General features: G+C 46.6%; 1 protein-coding gene across 4 annotated transcripts; it reads right to left on the bottom strand.

Moving 5' to 3' along the window:
• Positions 1 to 522: 522 nt before the first annotated feature.
• On the bottom strand, positions 523 to 12,873 carry GREM1 (gremlin 1, DAN family BMP antagonist). Of its 4 annotated transcripts, none has more exons than XM_030559406.1 (2): positions 12,698 to 12,873; positions 523 to 3,268 (listed from the first exon to the last, which is right to left on the bottom strand). In XM_030559406.1, the coding sequence occupies exon 2, from the start codon at positions 3,265 to 3,267 to the stop codon at positions 2,713 to 2,715; it is 555 nt and encodes a 184-aa protein (XP_030415266.1). In that variant the 5' UTR covers position 3,268; positions 12,698 to 12,873; the 3' UTR covers positions 523 to 2,712. The 4 variants fall into 4 exon arrangements, with proteins under 4 accessions (XP_030415266.1, XP_030415268.1, XP_030415267.1 ...); XM_030559408.1 differs by lacking the exon at positions 12,698 to 12,873 and adding an exon at positions 12,097 to 12,154; XM_030559407.1 differs by lacking the exon at positions 12,698 to 12,873 and adding an exon at positions 11,787 to 11,942.
• Between the last annotated feature and the right edge of the window lie 14,420 nt (positions 12,874 to 27,293).

Below are 27,293 nucleotides of genomic sequence, written 5' to 3'. Positions count from 1 at the left end.
TTGACTTCAATGGGAGGGGGCAGAATTTCACCCCCTAGCTGTGTATCTGTTCACTGAACAGAAACAATAACTAGTTTAAAGCTTTCAGAGAGGTTTCAGAATGACTTTTCATTTTCACCAACTTGGAAGAAGTCATTTAAGGGAAAACAACCCCCTTATCATATCAATGAAAAAAGCTTTGTATTAATAAAACATTAAATATCCATATTTTTTCTAACTATTCACATTCCACACAGTGGAAATTTACCTCCTATAACTCCAGATTTTAGTTTTTAAAATCCATGCAGAAACGTGTCAGAACAGCAAAGTCAGAAGACGCCAGATCCAATGTGTACAGTTTAATAATATGAATCACTGATTTGCAATCTTAGTGTTACAGATGGCACTGTTGTGGATCTTACAGTAAAAATATATTAAATTCAGAAATGTAGGATTTGACCAATAATTGTATGATACGTTGTGTAATAGCTGTGGCTTTTAAATAAATGACTGAACAGATCCTGTATTTGTGATATGCCATTGCTGTATTTTCCCTTTTGGCATAATAATAATAATAATAGAATAGTTGTCTTTCTTGGAGTCCAGATGGATAAAAATACTTTGTGGATTGCTCCGAAATTAAGACCCTATACTCCCCTCTGTTGTGAAGCACGGAATATGAGGAAGCACAGTTGTTCAAATATTGCCAGTTGTGGCCTGTGCATACAGAAGAAGAGAAAAGGCACCTCAATGGCAGGCTGTCTCCTAGACTAGAAGCCCCTCCACACAAACCCAGTGGGCCTAATTCTCTCTCACACACTGATTTTATATGAGGGTAACTTTAGAATGGAATTTCTACCTTCACTGGGGTTACTCCTGATTTATGGCCCAATCCTGATCCCAGTGACATCAATAGTGGCAGAAATAGGCCTTTTCACTGATGTGAGATCAGACTGAAACTTATTGCTGGGGATGTGCTCAGAAGCAGCCATTCTGCATGGCTTGTTTCCTTCTTCACCTGGCTGGTAAACACTATGAAATTGCTGCTTGTGGAAGCACTCTGTGAGATAGGCTTGGGGAGGGCGAAAGCAGCCGCATGGCTGCTGAATGAGTGAGGAAGCGAATATTAGGGTGAAGTGGGGAGTGGCTCACATTCTGTTCAGCTGTGCTGGAATCTCTAGAGTCTCCTGCAAGACTTTCTGCACTCCCTAAGGGGAGAATAGCAGAATAACTCTATAGGTGAAGCCCATGGAGTTGTAGGAGTTACTATTCCCCTCACATGGCTTTTTCCCCAGAAGGGGAGCATTTAGTCCTTAATTTTCAGGAAATTCTCTTTACTTAGTCCAAATCCTGTTTAAATGCAAGACTGTGGCAAAGGATATAAAAAGCAGATTATTGCTGGCAAGGCTCTGCATCTCTTTTTCAACGAACTGCATGCCTGTGGCAGAGCTAAAATAACAATAACAATGCAATGTTTACTAGTCATGCATGCCATGTCTTTTGTCTCTTGTGTGGTTATTGCATTTGCAGTCACATGATGCTTGTAATTTTTGCTTTGCTCTTTATATGCTAAATTACTGCCATTTTGTGCTTGATGTTGTATACTGAGATTTTTTTGTGATTGGTACATTGTGTGAGAGAGAAAGTACAGATACACAAAATACATAACCTCATTGGGTGCACACATGTAGATAGAGACTGTATATATACATATTACATGTACAGTACAGACACATACATAAATATATAAAGCAGCTGATATCTGAATTACAAGACCATAAATAAATCAAGAGGCTCTAGTGACATAAGAATGGATCTTAATTGATTTAGACTGTTATTAGAATTCAGGAATGAATTCCATGTTTGTAATTTCTTTTCATTTTATATAACAAATGGATTTGTCTATAAATTAAAGCAAAAAAGTAGCAGAAGAAAATGTCTCCTCTTATTCCTTTGTCTTTCTCATCTTTTCTCTCCTTCCTTCTCCTACTCCCTCCTGTCCCTTTCCTCTCCTTCCTGCTAACTCTTGGCCTTCTTTTTCCTTCTAGCTCCCTGGGGTTGTTTTCTCTCTCTCTGTGTCTTGTTGGTTCTTATCTCCCCCCCCCCCCACACACACACACACACTCATGCCACCCGGCCTCCCAGCAACACTGATTAAAAAAAAAACAAAGGCATAGTAGAAACTATTGATGGAAGTGTGGCTTTTAGTGAGGTTTCACCTATGACTGCACCTCTTTTAACATTGGTTATTTTAAATTTAGGATCATATTCATGCTTGGAAGCTCCTGAATGCCTCTGATTTGATATTTCTTCATATCGTGAAGGTGAATAATATGGTCTCCAGTGGAGCATTAGCAAAAGTCACAGCTGCACTGAACCCAGCAAGCAGGGGGAATATGAGTGTATGCTAAGGGTCCTAATTCATAGATGTGATACTGAACCTTGTGTTTACAGGCTTTGGTGATATTTCACACATGAATTTAAATGTTTTTACTCTATAGTGAACATTCATATACTTCTGTATAGACACACACACACACACACACACACACACACACACACACACACACACACACACACACACACACACATTATGTTTTGGATGATTCACTCTGGTTCCTGTCAGTTGTGTCCAGCCACGCAGGTATGGTAGTTATGTCACTCACTCTTATTTCACCTGGCAATGGCGATTGCCTATGCCTGGAGCATCAGTGTAATAGTGTTCTGCAGAGTCTAGTCCAAATCTATGGATATACACCGACATTCCTTGACTCGTGTGATCCTCTTCTTCTTTCTAGGGGGCTGAAGTTCAGGGCAATTGAGTGTAACTGTCATAGTGGTGAACTTCTTAGGTTTGCAGAAGGAACAGGACTGAAAAGAGCCTTCCTCTTTGCGGACGTGCCTTGGGATGTAGAAAGAATTGCACTGGCCATAGCAGAATCTGTTGATAATAGTATGACTATTGCAGCCTTCTTCATGGATGGTTTGTTTGAGGGGCTGAGTTTTACACCAATCCCGCTTAAGATACTTGCGTTCAGTGACATGTAATGCTTCCTGGCTAGATTCCAGCACCTCTTCGGCGGGCATTGGTGTGCCAGTTCCCCGGTCTCGATGCCTTGAACCTGGCTGCTGCTTTGTCTGTGTCTGCTCTGAATCATTGGGCTGATCCTTGTCGGGAGGTGGGATGGCTCCCTGAGACCCACGGTTCTTCTTTCTCCCCTCTGCTGTGGGTAACAGGATTCCAGCTAGAAGAAGCAGACCACCAACAGCATACACTGTGCGGACCATCCTAGGTAGGGGACAGTGAAGAAACAAAACACAATTGTGGATTTCATATGAAATCTGCAAAAGGCAAGTGTACAATATCTCATCTGGTCTAAGAGAAAAGTGTATCAGAGAGGAGAGATACCCAGCCTTTAATAGCTGGAGAGACACTTTAGCATTACATGAAGTTGCAGAGAGCTACAAAATAGCGTGATCCCATTTCAAAAGTCAGTCTGGAGGGAGTCTAAGGGCAGGTCTACACTACAGGGCTAAGTCGACCCAAGTTATGCAACTCCAGCTATGTGAAAACTGTAGCTGGAGTTGACAATTGTGTGTAGCATATATCTTTCACTTCCTCTCCCCACGTACATTACACCAGTTTAAGTGGCTTGATTCTCTTCCCTCCTCACACCATTTTCACTCCAGTGTAACTCCATTTACTTTGATTTACACTGGTGTAGGAGAAGAGAACCAGGCTCAGAAATGCTAAACTTACTTAAACTCTCTTTGCTTAGCAGAGTATAAATCTACCCATTACACAAGCCTCAAACTTTGGCCCACTGAGTGTGAGTGGAATGGAGTCTAGGTTGGTGTAACTCAGAAGAGAGACCAGTGTAACATGAAAAGCAATCAAGGTTCTTCTGGCTCTTTGGCATGTTGCACAAACAGACTCCTTTGCACAATGGTATGAGAGGCTTCATAGCGGTGAATTTGGGCCAGTTTGCAACACTTGAGGAAGTGCACCGGTTGCACCAGGTCGCAAGCCTGGGAAATAAAATGTCTAAAACTCAAGCTAGGTCGCTGGGAGGGTGTATATTTCATTTCTGCTGGGGGTAAACCCCCTCTGATTGGGTGCTTTCCCTACTTGCCTGCCTCCTGAGGAAGAGCAGCCAATCAGGGCTGCTGCAAGCAGCAGGCCAAGCTCTTCCACCAGGAGCCAAAGCTGCTGTCATAGGAAGGGATTGATAAGGGGTGAGCAGAAAGAGCCCAGCAGCTCAGGGCAGCTCTGTTCCCTCCTTCCCCCACCTCTTGGAAGAAACAGGATAGCTCCTCTCTGCTTCTCCACCTCCCCTCGCTCTCCCTGCAACACTTGAGTTGGGAATGGGAAGAGGGGTTAAAAACCTCTGGAGTTGCAGGAGGAACAGATGTGAGATGGCGTGGCGGGGGGCGGAAGAGTGGCATACCTGATGGGGGGAAGGGAAGAAGAACAAATGTAGGGGCAGAATTAATGGAGGGCAAGGGAACAGAACTGATGTGAGGCTGGAATGTGCAAAATTGGTAGAAGCTGATTTGGAGGCTGAGGGTAGAATTAATTGTTGGATGGGGAATGGGAGGATGTAGGGGTGATAAGACCCTCCCCGAACACTTTTTTCAGACCTCTTCAAGCTCCGGACATTGCACTGATGTGACTCAGTGTCATGATGTATCACACCTTATCTCCCCTCCCTGTGTCTGATGGCACAAGTATCTTCCCTCCCTTCTACCAGCTTCTGAAGGTCTCCTTTCTATCTAACCTCTCCTAGTGGTTGGATCAGGTGTGGATACCTCCCTTACTTGCACCAGAACCTTTTTGACACACGTCCCAGGTGAAGCAACTGCCACACCTCCATTCCTCCAATCCATGAGCTCAGCACTCCCTGTATTGTATCAGGAAGTGGTAGGAGCTCTCCTCTGATGATTGTTTCACATGTTCTGCCTGAGACCAAGACAAATCAGATAACGAACCAGACAGATATTATGAAAGCTGTCTACAGAACTACAGACTGAGAATCACAGCAATAAAACATAGATTCATAGATTCTAGGGTCAGAAGGGACCAATGTGATCATCTAGTCCGATCCCCTGCACAAAGCAGGCCACAGAACCCTACCCATCCACTTCTATAACAAACCCGTAACTTATGCCTGAGTTATTGAAGTCTTCAAATTGTGGTTTGAAGACCTCAAGCTGCAGAGAATCCACCAGCAAGTGACCCATGCCCCACGCTGCAGGGGAAGGCGAAAAACCTCCAGGGCCTCTGCCAATCTGCCCTGGAGGAAAATTCCCTCCCGACCCCAAATATGGCGATCAGCTAAACCCTGAGCATGTGGGCAAGACTCACCAGCCAGCACTCAGAAAAGAATTCTCTGCAGTAACAGATCCCATCCCATCCAGCATCCCATCCCCAACCACTAGGCATACTTAGCTGGCGATAATCAAAGATCAATTGCCAAAATTAGGCTCTCCCATCATACCATCCCTTCCATAAACTTATCAAGCTTAATCTTAAATCCAGATATGTCTTTTGCCCCCACTACTCCCCTTGGAAGGCTGTTCCAGAACTTCACTCCTCTAATGGTTAGAAACCTTCGTCTAATTTCAAGTCTAAACTTCCTAGTGTGCAGTTTATACCCATTCGTTCTTGTATCTACATTGGTACTAAGCTTAAATAATTCCTCTCCCTCCCTAATATTAATCCCTCTGATATATTTATAAAGAGCAAGCACATCCCCTCTCAGCCTTCTTTTGGCTAGACTAAACAAGCCAAGCTCTTTGAGTCTCCTTTCATATGACAGGTTTTCCATTCCTCGGATCATCCTAATAGCCCATCTCTGAACCTGTTCCAGTTTGAATTCATCCTTCTTAAACATGGGAGACCAGAACTGCACACAGTATTCCAGGTGGGGTCTCACCAGCGCCTTATATAACGGTACTAACACCTCCTTATCTTTGCTGGAAAAACCTCGCCTGATGCATCCTAAAACCGCATTAGCTTTTTTAACGGCCATATCACATTGGCAGCTCATAGTCATCCTGTGATCTACCAATACTCCAAGGTCCTTCTCCTCCTCTGTTGCTTCCAACTGATGCGTCCCCATTCTATATCTAAAGTTCTTATTATTAATCCCTAAGTGCATGACCTTGCACTTTTCACTATTAAATTTCATCTTATTACTATTACTCTAGTTTACAAGGTCATCCAGATCTTCCTGTATGATATCCCGGTCCTTCTCCATGTTAGCAATACCCCCCAGCTTTGTGTCATCCGCGAACTTTATTAGCACATTCCCGCTTTTGTGCCAAGCATGTTAATTTCTTAGTTCCTGGCATTTTCCAAAATTGCACAAAACATTTACATTATGATGTTCACAGATGTCCCTGATTGAAAAAATGAAAGAGGTAGAGTTAGCAGTCACTGGGTTTGGGAAGATGTTATGACATATAGACTTGCTTATAGTCTTAAGATATTATTTTAAGTGTTTTTAATAAATTGTTAGTGTGCCCAGAGTTTGAGATAGGCAAAATAGCTAAGTGCATTCACTTTATTCATTTAGATTAATGTTTCAGTGTGTGCTTGTGTTTGAAAAGAACTTCATACATAAAAAGATTGAAATACAACAAATATAACACCACGCTTTGCATTCTTGATTGATCCTATGGAGAATGTAGAAGGGTTGCTTTTAATATCTAAATGAAATACTGAACAAGACATGCAGTTTTAATAACCTTAAAGGTCTGACACAAACCAACAACAATGACAAAAAAAAAACCTGGGAAATTCTAACTGAAGGTAACACTACATAATTTCAAGTGTCAGCTTGGACTGAACATGTCCTGCCTTTTTTCAGTTTGTATTACAACGAAAATGTTATTCAAACAGGTTTCTTTTTTTAATTTAGTTTCCATGTTTTGTCTTTAAACTAATTTAAAAGAAGACTGGTTATAAGACACTGTCTATTTTCTCAGGAGACCAGAATGACTCCATCGAGGGCTGTTCCCATCTTTTGGATGACTATGTGTCCACACTACAATTAAGACAGTATTTTTAAAGTGTTTGTTATTTAGTCAGTATGGTGCCAGAACCTTAAAAAAACCCAATAGTCATCATTGCATAAAACAGAAAAATCACATGCTAGTTTCTAGGCAGCACAAGAAACTTCAAGTATTCATTTGGTGTTCCATTTTTCAATTGGTTATTGCCAATGTGCGTATTCCTACAAAGCCGAAGCATCGTTTTTGTTTTTTAAATTTGTCATCTGTGTGTCACTCCCCTTCCTCCTCCCTTTTTAAAAGGCCTTTGAATGGCAACCTGTGAATAGCTATTCCAGTCTGTCATATAGAGCCCAGTACTGCAAACAATTACTACCAAGTGTAGTTGTTTCCATCAGTGGTAAGCACTATGGCTCAGGTTCAAGAAAGCATCCTTATTTAGAAAGCAGTTTAGGCTGTATTTAAGGAAATGTAAGGTAGTAATTGTTTGCAGGATTGTGACTCTCCACCCCCAAAGGATGGAAAACACTTTGTACATATTTAAAAGGTAGATTGGGTCATCATGAAAATGAGTGACACGGAAAACATTTTTCCAAATTCAATATATTGGCCACTTCAAAAAACAATTCAGAATAATAAAAATGAAAGTGATCATTCAGGGCTAGATTGTGCCTTAAACTGCACCAACAGAGGAGTAACCTGGGTGTGGGCGGAGATTGTGACTTGCTTACTCAGTGAGGACTTCACTTACAGCCCTTGAAAGGGTGCAATTTATTTTCCTCTGGGCACCCATCCATCTCTGCTTGGGACGTGTGGACCCGGGTTGCATCTAAAGTGCAGCTCCTACATTCTACACAAGACCTGAACCCAAGATAATGCCCACATGCAGGGGGATTGTTCATCTGCATGGCCTCATGGTATAGGAACAATGTAGTCCTTTATGAACCAGAGCCTTATCAATCTTAAATTTTGTAGAACTTTAAAAGTATACATTGCAAAAAATTACAAGTGACGTGCAATGAGGTAGCCAGATTGTTTCATAACTGAAATGTGATCAATCAGACAAAAATCTCTCATTAAATAAAGAGCCTGCTTCCTTGCATACCTTCTTGTCTACAATGGGGCTTATGTGCACATGGGATCAGGCCCATACATCTAGAATGCCAAGTTTCTGCAAAATGTTCAAGAGCAAGTTATGTGACATCCTGAGTATTACAGAAACACCGGCAGAATCAGAAATGTGAACTGAAAAATCTCCTTAACAATTCAGTAAATACAAACTACAAACATGAAGGCCCAATCCAACTCTCATTGACTTCCATGGGAGCTGGCTCATCCCTAAGATTCAATAGCATTAAAATGACTAACTAAATTTCTGAAAATCAATTCCTCCTTTACTTAATTGCCAAGATTCAAGTTTAGAGTTCTGTTTTTCATCAGTTCAGGCCCAATCCTAAAGCCAGCAGAGGTTTTGTATTGTCTTCAGTGGGAGCAGCACTGTGGTCCAACAGTAACAATATTTTATACTTATATGGTGCTTTAGATTTTCTAGAGGAGAAGCTCTAATCACCCAAGAAGATCAAGGCGTTTAATGAATTAGCAATCTCATCAGTTAGAAGAAACATAAAATCCCTTCCATTTCATTATTAAAAAGTATTGTGAGTTTTTAGTTTATGTATGCTTTCTGCTACTGATTAAGGATCTCAGTCAAATTTAAAGGCATTTTAGTTCCATTGTGGAATTCCTACACTATAATAGTACTGAAGTATTACTACAATGCAGCTTGCTTAAAAATGTTGGGTAAAATCCTGGCTCCAATGAAGTCAGTGGCAAACTTTCATTAATTGAATCTAATGGGAGACTATTATGGGAAATTCCCAAAATTTATTTCCATAAGATGTATGGGTGCTGGAACAATTTGTATAGTAGGGGTACTGAGAGCTATTGAACCAAACTGCAAACCCTGTATATAATGGAAACCACTTCAAGCCAGGGGGGTGTGACAGCACCCCCGAAACCCCTATTGCCAGCACCTATGATAAAATGTGATTAAATATATTTACTGACTGGTCCTCATATAGTATCCAAGGAAACAATCAGAGCCCAACTTCTTGGCTATTATACAAATTAAAGAGGTTTGTACCACCTCTTGTGTCTCCAAGGAGCAAAATATTTTTATTCACGGTTTATTATATGAAGTATAATAATATCCTTGCTTAATGTTTCAGTAATGCACCTGTTTGAAGTACAGGAAAAGCAGTGGAAGGGGCAATCCACAAAGAGAGAATATTTACCGAGGTTAGACTAACAAAACCAACTTCTCCGTTTGGTGGGATTTCAGTCGCATTAAAATGGCAAGCGACTCCTGGTGAGTAAGACGGTAGGGAAACCACTCTGCAGAATGCCAATCTATTTTTCTGTCAAGTATTATAATGGAAAAGGAGAATAATGCAGAAATTAATGATAAAACTGAGTGCCTTTGAAAATCCCACCCTTCATCTATTAAACTACAGTCGCATAGGAAATCAGGACTAAAACTCCGTTGTGTATCATAAGTATGCGCGTGGGCCAGATTCAGACTTGCCTTCCCCATGGGAGTAGTGCCATTGTTTTCAATAAAACTATGCCTGTCAGTGAGGCTAGTGTGATTTTGCTCCACATCCATCGGAAGTACTGATGTGGTTTTGCAGTAGTAGACAGCAATACATATTCAAAGGCTGCTGCTAGGGAAAGCCTTGCACAATTCTGGCTTGCATAGCAAAGACAAAAACAAATATCCTAGCCCAGCTAGTATCTGAGCTCTAGGAAGAACCAGAAACATTTGAGTATGAGTGCTGCTACTTATTCATACACAGCATCAGCTGTGTGTGTCTTGGATACTTCTCGGTAGCCTACAGTCGAGAGGGAAGGGAATGTCAGAGATTGCTCTTCTAGTTACCAATATCAGTATGTAAAATCCAAAGGAAGCTGGGGCTAAGAATATATATATATATAACTAAACCCATGGCCAAATACATTGTTGAGCTCCCCGTTGATTTTATAAATCTCCATGCCATTGGAGCGGAAATCTAAGAACAATATATCTGCATTTTATCCATATCGAGAACATTGTTGATTAACAAAATAAGCCTCGCTGTGCACAATGGTAGCTGAGTGAGCGGGGGAGTTTATCAGGAAGAGCTCTCTTTGTTAGTTACATATCCAGACTTGGGTCTTATGGCTAAAGAGAACAGTTTTCAGATGCAAAACACGAAGTGACACTATAGGCTTCCTTCAGCAGGGCACCCTTTGCTTTCCGGCTTCCCGAGCCGAGAAATGGTCTGCTGCCGCACTGTCCTGCCAATCTATCTTCCCCACGTGTAAGACCCCACCACCATAGTACCTAGAGTCCTAGCCGAGCCTCGATGGGACAAACTAAAACCCCGATCGCAGTCAGCTTCCCTTCTCACAGCAGAGAAATGTTTGTGATACACCCGCACCGAAGGTATCCGTTTTCGCCACGTTCTCAAGTTGTTGCAAATTAAATGATTCACTTTAACATCACGCCCAGTGGCTAAGCAGCAGACTTAACTTCCCCGTCTTGTTTCTAAGGGAGCTTTGCTCCTCTACTTCGCAATCTTTTTTAACTCAGGCCTGATACTTATGAACCATGCTGGGTACGTCGAGTCTATGCACATCGTGCTGACGGACAAACCGTTAGAAACACGGCGATGAAGGAACAAACCTCTCTAATGAAACACATCGCGCCAGGGAAATGGTGAAGCCGGCCCCTTCCCGCAGAAATACCAGCCGGAGCAGCTCTCGGGCGCAAAGCAGAGCTCCCGGGGGTCGCAGCGTTCCGGTGCCGCATGCAGCCCAGAGCCTGCTTGGCGGAGATGCGTGGGGACCAGCGCTAGAGGAATGCGGGGTTTCCCCTTCCCTTGCGGAGCCGTCGAGTTCAGCCCGTCCCGGAAAGGCCCGGCTTTGCACGACCCGCTCTTTTGCGGCACTGCCCAGGAGAGGCTTTGCAAGCGTCTCAGCCCTGGTAGCCAGGGGCCTGCGCAGGGCAGGTGACTGGGTTCCGCGCAAGGAGACTCCTTGTTAGTGGGGCTGGGGCTTGCAGAGCCGGGTGGGACATCGGCCCGGCCGGAGTCTGGCAAGAGGCGCAGGGGCGGCAGCGGGCAGGCTCACTAAGCCGGCAGGGGAAGGGAGAAGCGCGCTCCGCTGTACAGTGCGCGTCCCGGGCAGCCGCAAGCCGGGGTGGCTGGCAGGCCCGATCTTGCGCTTCCCTCGCAGGTCCGGCTGGGCCGGGCGTGCAGCACCTGGGCCCGAGCGGTCGCTGGCTTGTCTGCAGGCGGGAAGCTCGGCGGGGCTCGGTTTGGATCCGCGCGGCGGTCCGCAGAGCGGCGAGAACAGGGGCCGCTGGGCTAGACGCAGCGCGGAGAACTGGCGAGCCGGGGCCGGGCCAGGGGCAGAGCTGGGAGCTCCCGCGTGGGGCTGGGATTGGTGCTGCTGTGTTGTGTTCAAGTGCCCGGGCTGGCACGTTCCCCGAAAGAGGCAGGGAAGTCGCCAGGGCAACAACAGCAAAATGCCCGAGGGCTCCAGGTCCCAGCATCCCCCCCGTGCGCGAGGTAGCTCTGGCCTGTGCCCTGCTTCCGAGCGGCGAACACCCGCCCAGCGCAAGAGCCGCTGCTGGGGGAGGAGACGCAATGACCCGGGACAGCGATTCCGCGTGTCTTCCCCGGCGCGCCGCGCTCCAGCTCCGCGCTAGCTAGAAGGGTCGCGCCACCGAGAGCGCGGGCGTCTTACGGCACCTTTGGGGCTACGGGAGGGCTTCTGGGTGCGAGCTAGTCAATCTCCCAGCACCCGGAGCTTCCTGCCGCACTAGACGGGTTAATGCAAACACCCCGTCCGCGAGCTGCATCTATCCCGCCGGGCTCTCCTGGGATCGCTTCCAGTCCGGCTGAGAAGGGCAGGCCAGCCTGGAAATTGACACTTCTCCTTTATCAAGGAGTGTTCAATGGAGACCATCCCTCCAGATTCCGGGAAACTGCCCCACCCCGAGCCCGGCTCGCCTGGGATCGCAGCTGGAGCTGCGGCGCACGGGGGTGGGAGCCCTAATACCTGGGAGCCTCCAGCCAGGATCAGAGATTTCCCCCCAATCCCCCTCCCTAGTTTTCAGTCACTCCTCGTAGATGCCGGACTGGGATTTTGCTGCATATCTGATGGGCGCCGAATCCAATTTGCTGGGAATGATGCTGTAGGCGGAGATGACAGGAAGAGCTAATTGGGCTTTTGCAATCCTTATGTTTGTCTAGGGAGATAAATATAATCTCAAGCACTGAGAGTGGAAATACCTTTCTGTCTGCTCCACTGCATCTGAGCTGGGGCAGGGGGAGGCTGTGTCATTCTCAGAGGAGCTGTTTGCAAAATCAAAGGTATCGAGACTTTTGCAAGACAGCAATTCATTAAGGACTATTTCTTTTAACGCGAGGGACAGCGAATGGGGGAAGGGGCGAGAGGGAGAAAGAGACTCAATCAAACCAAAAAATCAGAAAAGTGGCTAAATGTATCCCTGGCGTAACTCCTCTGAGGTCAGTGCTGTTACACCAGGGATGGGCTAGCACCGAAGTTATCACCTTCTTGTCTTTTAAAGAGCTTGGTTGTTTTCATGCCCAGGAGCCAGTATAAAGAGAGATCGGTAAGAAATAATCGTCCCACTCACCTGCTCTGCCTGCTGCTCCCCCTCCTGTGCGGTCTGTGGTCAGCGGGAGCGGTGAAGTCCCTTGCTGCACACGGGTCTCTTGCCTGGGGTGGGTTACTTTGCTGGCCGGCTAGAGACTGCAGTGGGGTAGGAGCCTGGAGGGAGTTGCCAGTGAGTCCATATAGAGGGAGTCGCGGATCTTGATTACAAATTGCAGCAGCGCCGAGCTGTCTCCCATTTAAATGTCTGCCAGCTGAGATCTGCTCTCCAAGCCCCTCCAGATCATTGGCCAAGCGCCTCCAAAGATCGTGTTATCCGCCCCCTTTAACGCTTCCATAAACTTCCACCAGGGAAAGCGTTCAGTCATCTCCAGATAAACACTCGGCTACTTTCCTCTTTCAACAGACTCGGTGCTAAAGGTCACCCCCAAGGAATTGTTCTTGGAATGCACAGAAAATCAGATTTTCCACTCCCACTAAAGTCCGATATTTAAGAAGAGTTAAATATTAAATCCCCCCTTCCGTTCATAGTGTATTGGGCCAGTAAGTGCATGGAAAGCGGTTTGCACACACGAGCTCTTCTCCATTAACACAAAGCAGATAGAGTTAGGGGTCTATCAGCTAGAACATTGCTGTTAGTGTCTAACCTGGGCTAGTTAGGAGGGGATGGATCCAGCAAAATTTCTGGTCTCAGCATTGCAATGTCATGACATTTCTGAGGTTTGTCCTTATCAACTATGCCCGGAGTTATGTAGCTTTGGTAATAATGTCGGGGGTGAGGATTAAAGCATGTGAATTACGATCCAATATCAATACTAGTAGGTCTTTATCAATGAAAGGTTTTATCCCTGAAAGAGCCGTGATACCTCCTTGTCTTTCCACAGCCAGGGGTGTGTGTGTTTCTGTGTCTGAATATCGAGGTAGCTTTCAGAGGCAGATGTTTGTTTCTACAGTTATTCTGTGCTGCACGGGAAAGAAGAAAGAGAGAGTCCAGCGTCTCCAGATTATAATGAAAATAAATGCTAATAAACCTAGCGATCAAGAGTTCCCTTTTAAAACAGCGTTTCAGAAGGAGAACGTCTGCTGTTGCATGTACAATTCAAAGCTGTGTATTCGCTGGTCAAGCCGGAGTGTTTTTTTTTAAATAGTCAGAAGATTGACAAATGTCCACATCGCGCCTATAGTAGTGTAGCTACAGAAGGTAAACGCCGAAAGCTGAAGTTTAGCTCACGCTTATTACCGGCAAAAAACCGACGGGAGTTTTGTTTTCCTAAGGAGTTCAGGATCCAAGCCCTTTGTACATGGTGTTGTTTTTTTTTTAAAGCATAAATAAATGGGTAACTTGACCGAAGTATAGTCTATCAAGTTTGTGTTGGTTTTCATTGGAGAGCTGGGGATAGATACATAAACCAGAGAAAGAGCCTCACCTTTTCAATCCAAATAATCGAACTGTTTATATGGTTAAAACGGTGAGACAGAGAGATGAGGACTAAGTCAAAAATCAGCAAATATCTGTAGCCTCCCTAGGGTACATAAGTAATCAGGATAGTTAAGCACAGCTCTTAACTACTCTCTCTTCCCTTCCCTGGACATGTTAATCCCAAGGGTCATACAACTACAGTACTGGGAGAGAACATTCGTTAAGAGCAGGCGCAATCTCTTAAATACCAGTTGACCTTCTGGTCCACTAATTAAAGGGATAAGTATCTGGCACAGTTGCTGCTCCCAGAGAATGAGGTTAGTTCTGCCAAAACCATGACCTCCGACTCTTTCCTCATGAACTGCTTTCACTGAAACTCAAGTGTACGTGAAAATAACTAGAAAGTCACTGGCACTATCACAAGTGGCATGCTCTGAAGTTCATGGACAGACTCCTAGTGACTTCAATGGGGTTTTGAACAGTCCCACACCAATAAAAGGTTCTCTGTCCATACATATATTTGACACTCTCCCTCTCTTAAAATAATTGTATTACTTTAGGAAATGTCATGGGGGGTGGGGAAAGTGGCAGCAGAGGGATAGAAATTCAGTTTTCCAGGGCAGCGGTCATTTACTACCTTCACCATGAGGCAATCCCCTGCCTCATTCACTACTGCTCGCCTTTCACCTTCTGTAATAAAAGGAGGTAAGGATCCCATAGACACAACTTGATTTACCCTGCGTGCAGAACCATCCTTTGCCCTGAATGAGGCAAAGGGCCTGTGGGGGGGGGAAAAACAGTATGTGATCATGTAATTAAAAACTGTAGCTCCATGCATGCACACAACAGTTCTGAAGTAAGGTTTCACAGGCAACCTCAATTCTGGGATTTCCTAACTTCTGAGTGCTTGACTTTGCAATTTTAATAGTTCTTTAAATATAGTTTGGGGAGTGTGTAAATTTCCTATGCTTTTAAAAAGCACTCTGAAAACCCCCTCAGTGATGCTATCATGTTGGCACCCACATGGCTCATCAGATCATAGAATCATAGAATATCAGGGTTGGAAGGTACCTCAGGAGGTCATCTAGTCCAACCCCCTGCTCAAAGCAGGACCAATTCCCAACTAAATCATCCCAGCCAGGGCTTTGTCAAGCCTGACCTTAAAAACCTCTAAGGAAGGAGTTTCCACCACCTCCTGAGGTAACCCATTCCAGCGCTTTATCACTCTCCTAGTGAAAAAGTTTTTCCTAATATCCAACCTAAACCTCCCCTGCTGCAACTTGAGACCATTACTCCTTGTTCTGTCATCTGGTACTACTGAGAACAGTCTAGATCCATCCTCTTTGGGACCCTCTTTCAGGTAGTTGAAAGCAGCTATCAAATCCCCCATCATTCTACTCTTCTGCAGACTAAACAATTCCAGTTCCTTCAGTCTCTCCTCATAAGTCATGAGCTCCAGCCCCCTAATTATTTATGTTGCCCTCTGCAGGACTCTTTCCAATTTTTCCACATTCTTTTTGTAGTATGGGGCCCAAAACTGGACACAGTACTCACCAATGTCGAATAGAGGGGAATGATCACATCTGTCAATCTGCTGCAATGCCCCTACTTGTACTGCCCAAAATGCCGTTAGCCTTCTTGGCAGCAAGGGCACATTGTCGACTCATATCCAGCTTCTCGTCCAGAGCATCCTTAGGTTTACTGTTAGTCACCCGATAGTATGCGAGGACCCAAGTAGTAAGATGCACACCTGTTATCTACCAGGTTGCAGGGGTGACCGAATGATAAAGGTTCGTTTTTGGATGTTTAGAGGGGGAACAGTTGTGGCACAGTGTTGGGAGCGTGCAGGCACTGAGACGTATGGCTTTATCTTAATGGTTTATTAGTGATACAGAAACAATATTGACTAACAACTCTATTTATACCAGGAAACACACAATATATTCATACAAAGAAAGACACAATATACAGTTAACCCAAAAAGAAAATCTTGTTAACTTCCAAAAACAATTAATTACAAAGCATACTTACTAATACAAACCAATGCAAAAACATTACGGCCGGCAGACGCGTAAGCTCCACTGAAACACGAGAGCTGAGAGAGGCTTCGAGGTGATCAGGCTCGGTTACGGGTGCACTCAAGGTGCAAGTGACTCAGGTGCGCTGTCCTCTCTGCCTGCCAAACTGTGGGTAGGATAGATATACCCAAAGTGACGCCCCCCAAGATCTGGTGTAGAAATCGCTGATATGTATATGGGGCTTCTCGTCTACCAAATAAGGTTAAATAAACTATAGATAGGGTTTCGCTGAGTTTCCCCGAAGAGGCGGGGGACATTCTGTTGCAAGCTGTTTGCAAAATATCTGTAAAGTTGCAACAGAGCGGTCAAACCTCAGCCTCAGCCTTTACTGGAACGGTCAACCCTCAGCCTTTACTGGCAAAGACAATAACAGGAAACAGCTCGGTGTACATGCTGGCTTTGCATCTAAGCATGGAGGCCAGGGCAGACATGCAGAAGCAGGCCTGGTGTTACAACAGGCCCCTGTGCCCTGGCCGAATGCCCGTGGTTAGGGTGCCTAAACCCCCGACTCGGAGTCCGACTCTTTGCCTTCCCCTATGAGAGGGCGAGTTTCGGGGACGGAGGCCATGTAGGCCGAACCAACGGTGCGACGGATGCAAGCTTTGATACAGGCACATCCGAGACATAGCAAGACACATCCAACCAAAAGAGAAACAAAAAGGGACTGAAAATAGGATTTAAATTGGCCTAAGCCAAGCCAATCAAGCCAAGACCAAAACCAAAAGGTCTCACGAGACTCCCTGACAGTGGAGCTCAGCGTCTGCAGGTCTTTAATAATAGAACTTAAGTTGAGAGAAATAGAAGGCAAAGAAATACAACACTTATCCTTAAAAGTTGGATACACTTCAGCGAATTTTTCACAAAAGTCGGGAGCTTTTAACAAATATTGAATCATTAACCTATTTTGAACAACATAGTTAGACAAATCATTTAACTGCTGATTAATTAGCAAAAAACCTTTGGCCGTAGTATTAGATAAAGTTTCTATGGCCAAGGACTGAAACAAAACTTGATCACGTAATACCATATAACCGATGGGGTTAAAGGTAACTACAGCGGTGGTAAGGGATGAAACGGCTGTTTGAAACCGAGTCCACCATCCGAGGGACCGGCGGATGCGACTGGGATGGTAGCCAGGGGCTTTTACATAGACTCCGCCCCCCGACAAATAAAGAGTGCCGATGGTACAAATTCCCCATGGGTTGGGGGGAAGAACCGCAAAGGACACATTTCCACAGATCCAAAAGTGATCCGGCCTTAGAGGTGGGAAAAAGTTAGCACACTGGCCCTGGGCCCGGTGCTGTCCCGTGCCTTGGGTGTGGAGATATGTGTCACCTAAGGAGAAATCGAAATCCTGGGAGCTGAGGGAGGTTAATACCGAGGTAGAACAATTTACGGGGGGCGGGGGGAAAGGACGGAGGAGCAAAAAGGGCGGTTTGATTGGGATACATCCATCTGGTACAATTGGGATAGGCTCCATGTGGGATTAGAAGTCTGGGTATTACCAGGAAAGATCCAACAATGAGAGGCGGACATGGAAGCACTAACTTTGACTGGGAAAGGGAAGGGATTGCGATCAGAGGTATTGAGATAGGGGAAAACATATGCAGGCCACTGTTGGGAACAATTATTCCACAACGAGTTATGGGCCCACTGCACAAAGGGGGAAGAACAATTTACAGTGGTCAAGTTAAACAAAGTAAAATTATACACAACGGGTACAAACACGAAGGGGGTGGGGGAAGAGGGTGACAACGGTGCAGAGCAGACAAGGCAATTTTGCGAGGAGATCTTGGAGATGTTTGGATTTCCTCCGAGCTCCTGGATCCAATAGGCTGCAAACCACGTTTGAAGACCCCCCGGGGCCCAGGGGGTTTGGGGGTAGCCACACATCACGGTCCGCGACTGCCACGGTTAGCTAATAAAAGACATAAGCGAAAAAAGAGAGGGCCTTAACCGGCCACTAGGTTAATCCAATGATTACTTGGAACGCTTACTGAGCCAATTGTGGTGAACTAGGAGTTTATCGGCCTGTTCATTGCTGATCACATAGGTGTTGGGATATTTTCCGGCCTTGAGTATAACTGCTTTGTAGGGCTTACGCTGACCGGAAGCCTGGGGCTCCATTACCAAAATGGGCTGCTCTGGTTTAAACACGGGGACCCAGGGTTCTCTTTGAAGGAGTGCGATGTGAGGCCACCTGGAGTAGCCATCGTTAAGGGCAATGAGAACCTGGGGTAGGAACGTGCTCCAGTTTTTAAAGTCATTGTTGGGATTGGCCGTGCGCAACATGGTTTTAAGAACTGTGATTTTGCGGTCCACTACGCCTTTGCGCTCTGGGTGATACTTGGTGTGAATGTGGAGAGAAGCTCCCCACCTGAGAACGAGCTGTTCAATGTGTTTGCTGGTGAATGTAGGCCCCCCGTCTGCCTGAACCTCCGTGGGTGTGCCCCAGGTGGCGGCCGTTAGTCTTAAGGCCCCAGCGACAGTGGCAGCGGTAGTTTTATTAAGGGGGACACAGTAGGTTTGTTGTGATCCCAAATCTACTATAACCAGGGCTTTCGGATGCCGACAAGCGCCTGGTAATGGCCCCATAAGGTCAATTTGCCATGTACTTCCAGGAGCGAAATATCCCGCAGCATAGGCTGCACGTTCGTAGTGGGGCCTATTCATGGACTTAACCTGCACGCACTTTAGACAAGATTGCACTATGCTTTCACACTGGTGGCGCTTCACCTCTGGCGTAATATTGGTGCAGGCTGACAATTTGTTATACAGCCTGCCGGCAGGCAAGTGACCCCATTCTTCATGGAGCCAGCGAAGTAACGGTTCTGCCTGCGGGGTCGATTCCACTGTACACACTTGGGGGGTCTGAGCCTCCCTTATCTTTTGATCTAACTTGGAATGCAAGGGGTTAGAGTCTGGTTGATGCGAGGGACAATGAGTGACAAACCAGAGTAGGGAAGATTTTCGCAGTAAGGAGAAGATGTCCTTCCAAAGGGGCACAAACGCAGAGGGGTGAGCCTCGTCGATCAAAATGCTTAAACAAAACTGTGAATCAATACCCAAAACAACCTGCTCACTAGCAGAGTGGGCTTTGACCACATGCTGAGCTGCTAAAAGGACGCCCTCCACCTAGCTTTGCTGCGCGATGCAGGGTGAAGGCAGATGCTTCACTTCAAAGTGATCGCATTTAGCACAAAGGACTCCTGCCCGTGTGGCCGGCGAGGTGCCCCCGTCAGATACGATCCACGGGTTATACTTTGTCTCAATACATATCGGTTGGCCTCGTGGAGGAATTAAAGCATTATTCCGAGACACCAGTTTCCACCCCTGCCAAGACACCTCCCCCTGGAAACACAAAAGCTGCCAAGTAGCAGTGGTACCATGAAACTCAGGTGGAGGGGTGCTTGTGAGCCATGGGATAAGATGAATGCAGGGTCCTGACAGAGTACCCGTAACAGAGAGTGGGGCCCAGTGACGCGCACTGGCCACAGCTAATAACATCTTTCCCACCAGTCCATAGTTGTATTGGGGTCCGACCATGCAGTGGGCCCAATTATAAACAGTTTTGCTTTGCTGTAATACAGAATACCCTACATGGTGCGCTGTAATGAACAGAGTGATGGTAAGGGGCTGGTGCGAATCAAACCTGGCAAGGTGGGGGTTAGAGGCAAACCAGGCGGCCAATCTTTCTAAGCTTTGCTGTGCTGAAGTGCTCCATACCTCTCGATTGCATTTCGAAGAGATAGGGGCTTGTAAGGCTTCTAAGTCAGGAGTTAGCTTTGCCGGGAGAAAGTGGCGGTGATAATTGAGGAGACCTAATAACTGCTGAAGCTCTTTTTTATGTTGAGGAGGGGTTTCCACCCGGGGATCCAACACACCAGCCGGAACTTGGGTATAAGTGGTGGCGGTGAAATGGAAGCCCAAAAATGAAAAGAGCTGGGAGGCCTGTAGGTGCCTTTTTCCCATATTAATTTGCCACCCGTCGGCCTCTAATGCATTGACAACCATTTGGGTGGTGTTTTGGACTGCCTGAGAATGGGACCCACACATGATAATATCATCTACATAGGGTAGTACACTTACACCTGATGGGGGCTTCACCTTTTGCAAGGTGATGTTGAGATGGGACGCTGCCAGTGCCGGGGAGTTACAGAACCCCTGCGGGCAAACTTTCCATTTATATTGAACGCCTTTAAAAGCAAAGTTTAAGATTTCTTGTGCGTCCTGTAGTGGAATTTGATAAAACATATCTTTTAAATCAAGAGTACATGCCCACTGATTACGTGCATTGCTTAGTTGCCGCTGGATTTCGGGGATGGTGACCACACTGGCGAACGCGATATGCTTGACACGGCTGTTAGCCTGTCTATTGTCAATGACAAGACGATATTTAGAGGGGTCGCCAGTCTTGGGAATGCCCCAGCCCGGGGACAGAAAAGTCGATGCAGTGGCCCTTTCAATTTTTCTTTCTTTTAAGAGTTGAATGAGTAACTCTTCAATGAGGGGGAGCCCTTCAGGTTTAGTGGGAATGGGGAAAATTTTCCAAGGCTGGGAGTTGATAACTTCGGGGATATAGGGGGAATGACTGCCTACTGCTATGGGGAGGGTTTGCAAAACAGAGGCCTGCAGTTTAAATCTCTTAATGTCTGAAACCCCTAACAAATTTTGCGCTCCCATCAAGGCTTTTACTTTTCTCATATATTTTCCGTGGGCGATTGTAACCCAAACTACAGGTTTTTCTTCTACACTATTAAGACCTTGAACGAACATAAATGAGCCTGTGGGGGTGTGGGGAACCTCGGACTTAATTACACTAATTTGGGCGCCGGTGTCCAACAAAAAGGTAATGGGGAGGTGACTATCGACTAACAAAGTTGCATAGGGCCGTTTGTCGGTGGGGGTCTTGGTTTGGGCAGGGGCGCACCTGGCCGTTACTCGTTTTTTGACTTGACATAGTCGTCCCAATCTTTCCAGCCTAGTTGCTTTGCAACTGTCTGCTGTTCGGTGTTAGACATTTTACGCAACACCTCTTTGGGGATTCCCTTGTGAAGGCGGAACCCGAAGAGTGCTCTTTCGGCTTTGGTACGCTCGGGATAATTTTTTGGGGCTTTCTTGTCTCCTCGAGCCGCCGCGGCCGGGAGTACTGAGGGAGGTGGTGTTTCCGGAAATCGAATCTTGCTAACAGCCTTGTACAATGTAACCACGGGGCGCCCTATGGCGGCATGTAACATGAGCGTTGCCCCGGTGTCAAGTTGGGGACCCCCTTCCAAAGCTAAAGTAAGAGCGTCCATTGACACCGGAATTTGGGAAGGATCGGCCACAAAAATGAACGGCAAATTACTTTGTTGTTGCTGCTGGTTAAGATGTAGCGGAAATTGATTCGGGTCCCAAAGTACTATGGAGGAGCTGGCAATGCCTCATATTAAGTCATGGGGCTTTTTAAGGCTGCCTGGGGGAATATACATGCCTTTAAAGCTTCCTCTCATAGCGAGGATGGCTGCCACCAGGGTAGTAACCGGCCAAGTTCCGTTATTTAATAGAGCGTGACCAGAGAACCCCTTTGACCAATTGGCCATTTTAGCCAAGACGGCGGCCTCCTCCCTATCTACTGCTTCTGCCCTGTGGTCCAGGGCCACACGGCCTAGCCATGCCAGGGGTGGCTCGTTCTCCCTATGCTGGGTTTCCCTCATATAGTCTTTTAACTCGGCTTTAGACCGGGTGCGATATTCGGTCGTGGTGATGGTCTGACCCGTGTTAGAGTCGACCTTGCTCTTAGTCACAGCAACAGGCATGGCTTCTACTCTAATCCCTTCCTCTACCGCCGGGGGGGCCGTGGGCAGAGCGGGGTATAGCAAATGCTGAGGCGCCTCATAAGGCTAGGGAAAAAAATCGCTGTCGCTGCCGGCAGGGGTTTTCTTTACCTCCCCTTCCTCTCTTGCCTCGCTCTTGCTACCCATGAAGGAATCCGAGGCTGCTTGCTTTGCTGCAAACATAGTACTTCCGTGAAGCACAGCACAGAGATCTAACGCTTTATTTAACACACAGAACAGAACAGTGGAAACGTCCTCTGACTTATATTCGTCTGGTCTGAGTTTTTTAGGCTTTTTGACCTTTTCTAGCTCTTCTAACAGGTGAGTTAATAGTTTGTGAGCCGGATCGCCGCCTTGTACCCACGGTGGGGGAATAAGTTTGGATACGGCGCCTCCTGATTTTTTGACTATACGACTGCACTCTCTCCAAATTTGGGAGGGGGCTTCAGTCCGATTGTTCTCTGCGACCCCCGTGCACTGAGGCTGCAGGGAATTATCGGCCGGCTGACACCTGAACGTCGGGTGACAGTGGAGGAGGCACCCTACTGCGGTTAAGGTTAATGGTGTCGTATAATTCTTGGACCCGGAGCCCGACTCAATAGAGCAGATCCAATCTAATTTAGGTTGTTCCGATTGTCGGCTGGACACTTGATGAAATTGCAAATGCCGAAATTGCTCGAGCTCAGATTGTTTGCGGTCCACAGTGTGCCATGGACATGGTCCATTCTCGAAACATCCTGTTCGTGACGCCATGTTAGTCACCCGATAGTATGCGAGGACCCAAGTAGTCAGATGCACACCTGTTATCTACCAGGTTGCAGGGGTGACCGAACGATAAAGGTTCGTTTTTGGATGTTTAGAGGGGGAACAGTTATGGCACAGTGTTGGGAGCGTGCAGTCACTGAGACGTATGGCTTTACCTTAATGGTTTATTAGTGATACAGAAACAATATTGACTAACAACTCTATTTATACCAGAAAACACACAATATACTCATACAAAGAAAGACACAATATACAGTTAACCCAAAAAGAAAATCTTGTTAACTTCCAAAAACAATTAATTACAAAGCGTACTTACTAATACAAACCAATGTAAAAAAAATACCGGCCGGCAGGCGCGTAAGCTCCACTGAAACACGAGAGCTGAGAGAGGCTTCGAGGTGATCAGGCTCGGTTACGGGTGCACTCAAGGTGCAAGTGACTCAGGTGCGCTGTCCTCTCTGCCTGCCAAACTGTGGGCAGGACAGATATACCCAAAGTGACGCCCCCCAAGATCTGGTGTAGAAATCGCTGATACGTATATGGGGCTTCTCGTCTACCAAATAAGGTTAAATAAACTATAGATAGGGTTTCGCCAAGTTTCCCCAAAGAGGCAGGGGACATTCTGTTGCAAGCTGTTTGCAAAATATCTGTAAAGTTGCAACAAAGCGGTCAAACCTCAGCCTCAGCCTTTACTGGAACGGTCAACTCTCAGCCTTCACTCGCATAGACAATAACAGGAAACAGCTCGGTGTACATGCTGGCTTTGCATCTAACATGGAGGCCAGGGCAGACATGCAGAAGCAGGCCTGGTGTTACAACATTTACCACACAGAGCTCTGCCCCTTGAGCTAATCAAGTAACTGATAGCAATAGGAGGTTGTCATCATCCATAGCTGCCAGTGGTAGAGGGAGTGGAACAGTTTGGGTTTTGCAGCTATTTGGTGACAGCAGAGGAATGGTGAGACACATGACTCTTGGGTTCCATTCAGGGGCGGCTCTAGCTTTTTTGCCGCTCCAAGCACAGCAGTCAGGCAGCCTTCGGCAGCTTGCCTGCAGGAGGTCCCCGGTCCCGCGGATTCGGCAGCTTGCCTGCAGGAGGTCCGCCGGTCCCGTGGCTTCTGCGTACCCACCGCCCAAACTGCAGACCCTCCCTCAGGCAAGCTGCCGAAGGCTACCTGACTGCTGCCCTTGCAGGGACAAGCAGGGCATCCCCCGCAGCTTGCTGCCCCAGGCACACACTTGGAGCGCTGGTGCCTGGAGTTGCCACTGGTTCCATTCCAGGCCCTGGAGACAAATGTGTGCTACAGACTCTTCTTCCTGTTCACGCCAAGCTTGACCCCTTACCCTTATTCCATTCCTGCCTTTTCCTTTCCTCACTGTTCCTTGTCCCAGACCAATTCTCTTTGTCTACCTACTTCCAGTCTCCATTCCTCAGGCTTCTGATCGCACTCCCCGTTTCCTTGCCCAGCCAGTCCTAGTTTCTCTTTACAGGCTCATTGTCCAAAACCTAATATCTACCCCCCCACCCACGCCCCCCACACGCTCCTAGTCTCTTCCCCGCTCCACACCCAGTCCAAGTCTCCTTGCCCAGCCAGTTCCAGTGCCCTCTCCCAGGTCCTTTTCCAATCCGTCTCTAGCCTCCCAACCAGTGACCCTAAGTCCTAATCGCCCCATCAGGATTTTCATCAAATCTTAGTCTCCCTCTGCTCCCTCCCTCATTCCTTGCCCAAGCCTCCCTTCTCCATGGCTCTGTGTCCCAGTCTCTTAACCCAGCCAGTCTCCCCCTGCACCACAGTTCTTTGCCAGATCTGCCTCCCTTCCACAACACCTCTGCTCTTCCCACACTGGTTCTTAGTTCCAGTCTCCTTGTCCAGCCAGTCCCTGTCTCCTGCCCTCCCCCAACTACGTGTCTGATTTCTGTGTTCTCCATTTCCTCCCCATTTCCTTCACTGGCTCCCTGCCCCAATCTCCTTGCCCAACCAGTTCTAGCCTCCCCTCACACCCAGCTCCCAGGTTCCCTGCCCAAAGAGTTCCACCCTAGCTTCCCTCCTACCAGTTCCCAGAGCCAGCCTCACTTCCCTTCTCCTTCCCTCCAGTCTTCCTGCCAGTCCCAACGTCTCTAGAACCAGACTTGCCAGACTTCTTGTCCCAATCTGCTCCTTTTTCTCCCTCCTGGCCCAGCTTTTATCCCCTCTACATTTGAATCAAGTGGTTTCTTCCTCCAAGCTGCCTGGGTGACAGTAGATGGGTTAGTGAGAGCACAGGGAAGACAGGCTCCCTGCTCTCAGTTCCAGTGACCAGCCCCTTGCCAGACTGGACCAGCTCATAGTACATTACAGGGGAAGTCCAGCTCTGCCTGTATAGCCCTAGGCTGGAGCATACATGCTTAGTCACTCTGTGGGTATGAGACATACCCAGTCTGGTCAGCACTAGGAGCTGTGAGAGGCTTGAGCATTCTCAGTCACTCTATGGGAATGGCACATCTGCAGTCTGGTTAAACATAAGAGCTAGGCGGGACTGGAGCATCCTCAATTGCTTGGTGGGGGATGGCAAATGCAGTCTGGTCAGCACTAGGAGCTGTGAGAGGCTTGAGCATGCTCAGTGGAAAATGGGCTCTTTGGAGATTTTAAATGCTAAAATTGAAGAAGGCTATACTGATCACGGGTGAACTGCATTTTTTTTTTAACATGGTCAGATGTGGGAAGATTTTGGGGGCAATAGCAAAAGGCACACCCCTGAGACAATTGCCCCTCCGCCTTCTCCCCCCCGCCAAATTTCAAGCGCTTGCTTCAAACTATAGGGACACTCAAGCTATTCAAAGAAAAGCTAGCTAGAATTTTTTAACATAGGTAAAACAATGTATTTTTCCTTAGTCTTGGGCTTCAAGATGGCCAACTGTTTTGGCTGAAATTGTACAGAGCAATTCCCCTGAGGCAGACACCCAGCATGTAAAATTTTGGCGGCTAAAAGAGCTTTATTATATCATAAGCAGCAGTAGCCAAGTAGCATGAGCAAACATCTTGCAAAAGCCAAAATTTAAGACATTCCATACACCCTTAACTGTGCCCCACATGACCATGCAGTATGACATGCCTTTATCAATAAATAAACTCTGGGGGGCAGGGCTCTGCAGTTCCAGATACTGATGTAACTATTCAGCATGCCAGACAAAGTCCATGAAAGTGCATATGAAAAGTACAACTACAGCTAACTGTAATTAGATAGCATACCACATATTAACTAGACATGCCAGAGGGATAGAGAAAATTTGCTGGCACACATAGGCCACCTAAGTTCATAGCTAAATTACTAGAGGGAAGGTTGAGCCTTGCAGAGGATAGCTAGTGGAGATAAACAGGCCTGGACAATTTTTAGAGAATGTTACAGCTTTTCCTTTTCTCTTTTGCACAGAAAAAATATACTGTTTGGCTTTGTGTGTGGATCCAAGATTTAAAAGTAGCCAGGGTCCTTCACTTAATGAAGAGAGAGAGAGAGAGAGAGAGAGAAGGATACAAACTATAGCTATTAGTGGGTGAGCAGAATTTACATTCACTTTTTTTTGTGTCATAGTGACATGAAATAATTGTATTTGCATTCCTAACATTGTCGCTCTCTCAATTAATTAACTGCTTCAGTGCCAGGGCTCTGGCTGTGGGCTGTGGGGAGCAGCTTGCTAAGGGTCCCACCTCCCCTATGTTACAATAGTTGGTGTCTTCCAACTGCACAGATTAAGTGCCACCCATCAGCTGACAACAGTGCCAAAGAAGGCTTTCAGATCCTCCTCCTCCTCCACTATTGCTTGCAACTACTGCCTCCTTCCATGGCTGATGCTGGCACTGCTGCTGCTTGCAAGTCTTCTGCAGATTGCTGAGGATGTCCCTCCCCATTCTGACTACTGTCCTTGCTATGCTGTTAATTGGCATATGTGGCCTTCTTTGATCCCTGGGATGGAGCCTATATGGCTACACCATAGCACACACTTCTGGATGCCACCTTCCTGTGTGATGCTTGAGGGCATCTTTTACAGGGCAAGCATTTCTCCTTTGTAATGCCCCACTGCAGTCAAGCACCCAGTTAGATGACCAGATTGGAGTATGCATGGGCATGAACTGTAGACCAGCTGCTGCTGTACTCTGCCCTTCGAGCTCCTCTGCACCAACTCAATTTCTTGCTTAGTAATAAAATCATCAGCATTAAAGATTCCAGATGACATAACAACGGGGAGACTGGAGAAGAAAGGTCACTGATTCAAAGCCATTTAAAAAACTGGGCACAAACTAACAATATGCATTTTAATATGGCTAAATATAAATGCATAGAGCTAGGAACAAAGAATGTAGGCCATACATACAGGATGGGGACTGTATCCTGCGAAGCTGTGACTCTGAAAAAGACTTGGGAGGTCATGGGGGCTAATCAGCTGAACATGAGCTCCCATGCCAAAAGAGCTAGTGTGATCCTGGGATGCATAAACAGAGGAATCTTGAATAGGACTAGAGTAGTTATTTCATCTCTGCATTTGGCATTGGTGCAACTGCA

Source organism: Gopherus evgoodei, chromosome 4 (genome assembly GCF_007399415.2).
Source record: "Gopherus evgoodei ecotype Sinaloan lineage chromosome 4, rGopEvg1_v1.p, whole genome shotgun sequence".
Lineage (NCBI taxonomy): Eukaryota > Metazoa > Chordata > Testudines > Testudinidae > Gopherus > Gopherus evgoodei.
The sequence above is the reverse complement of the archived record's forward strand: the minus strand, read 5'-3'. Positions and strand labels throughout refer to the sequence as shown.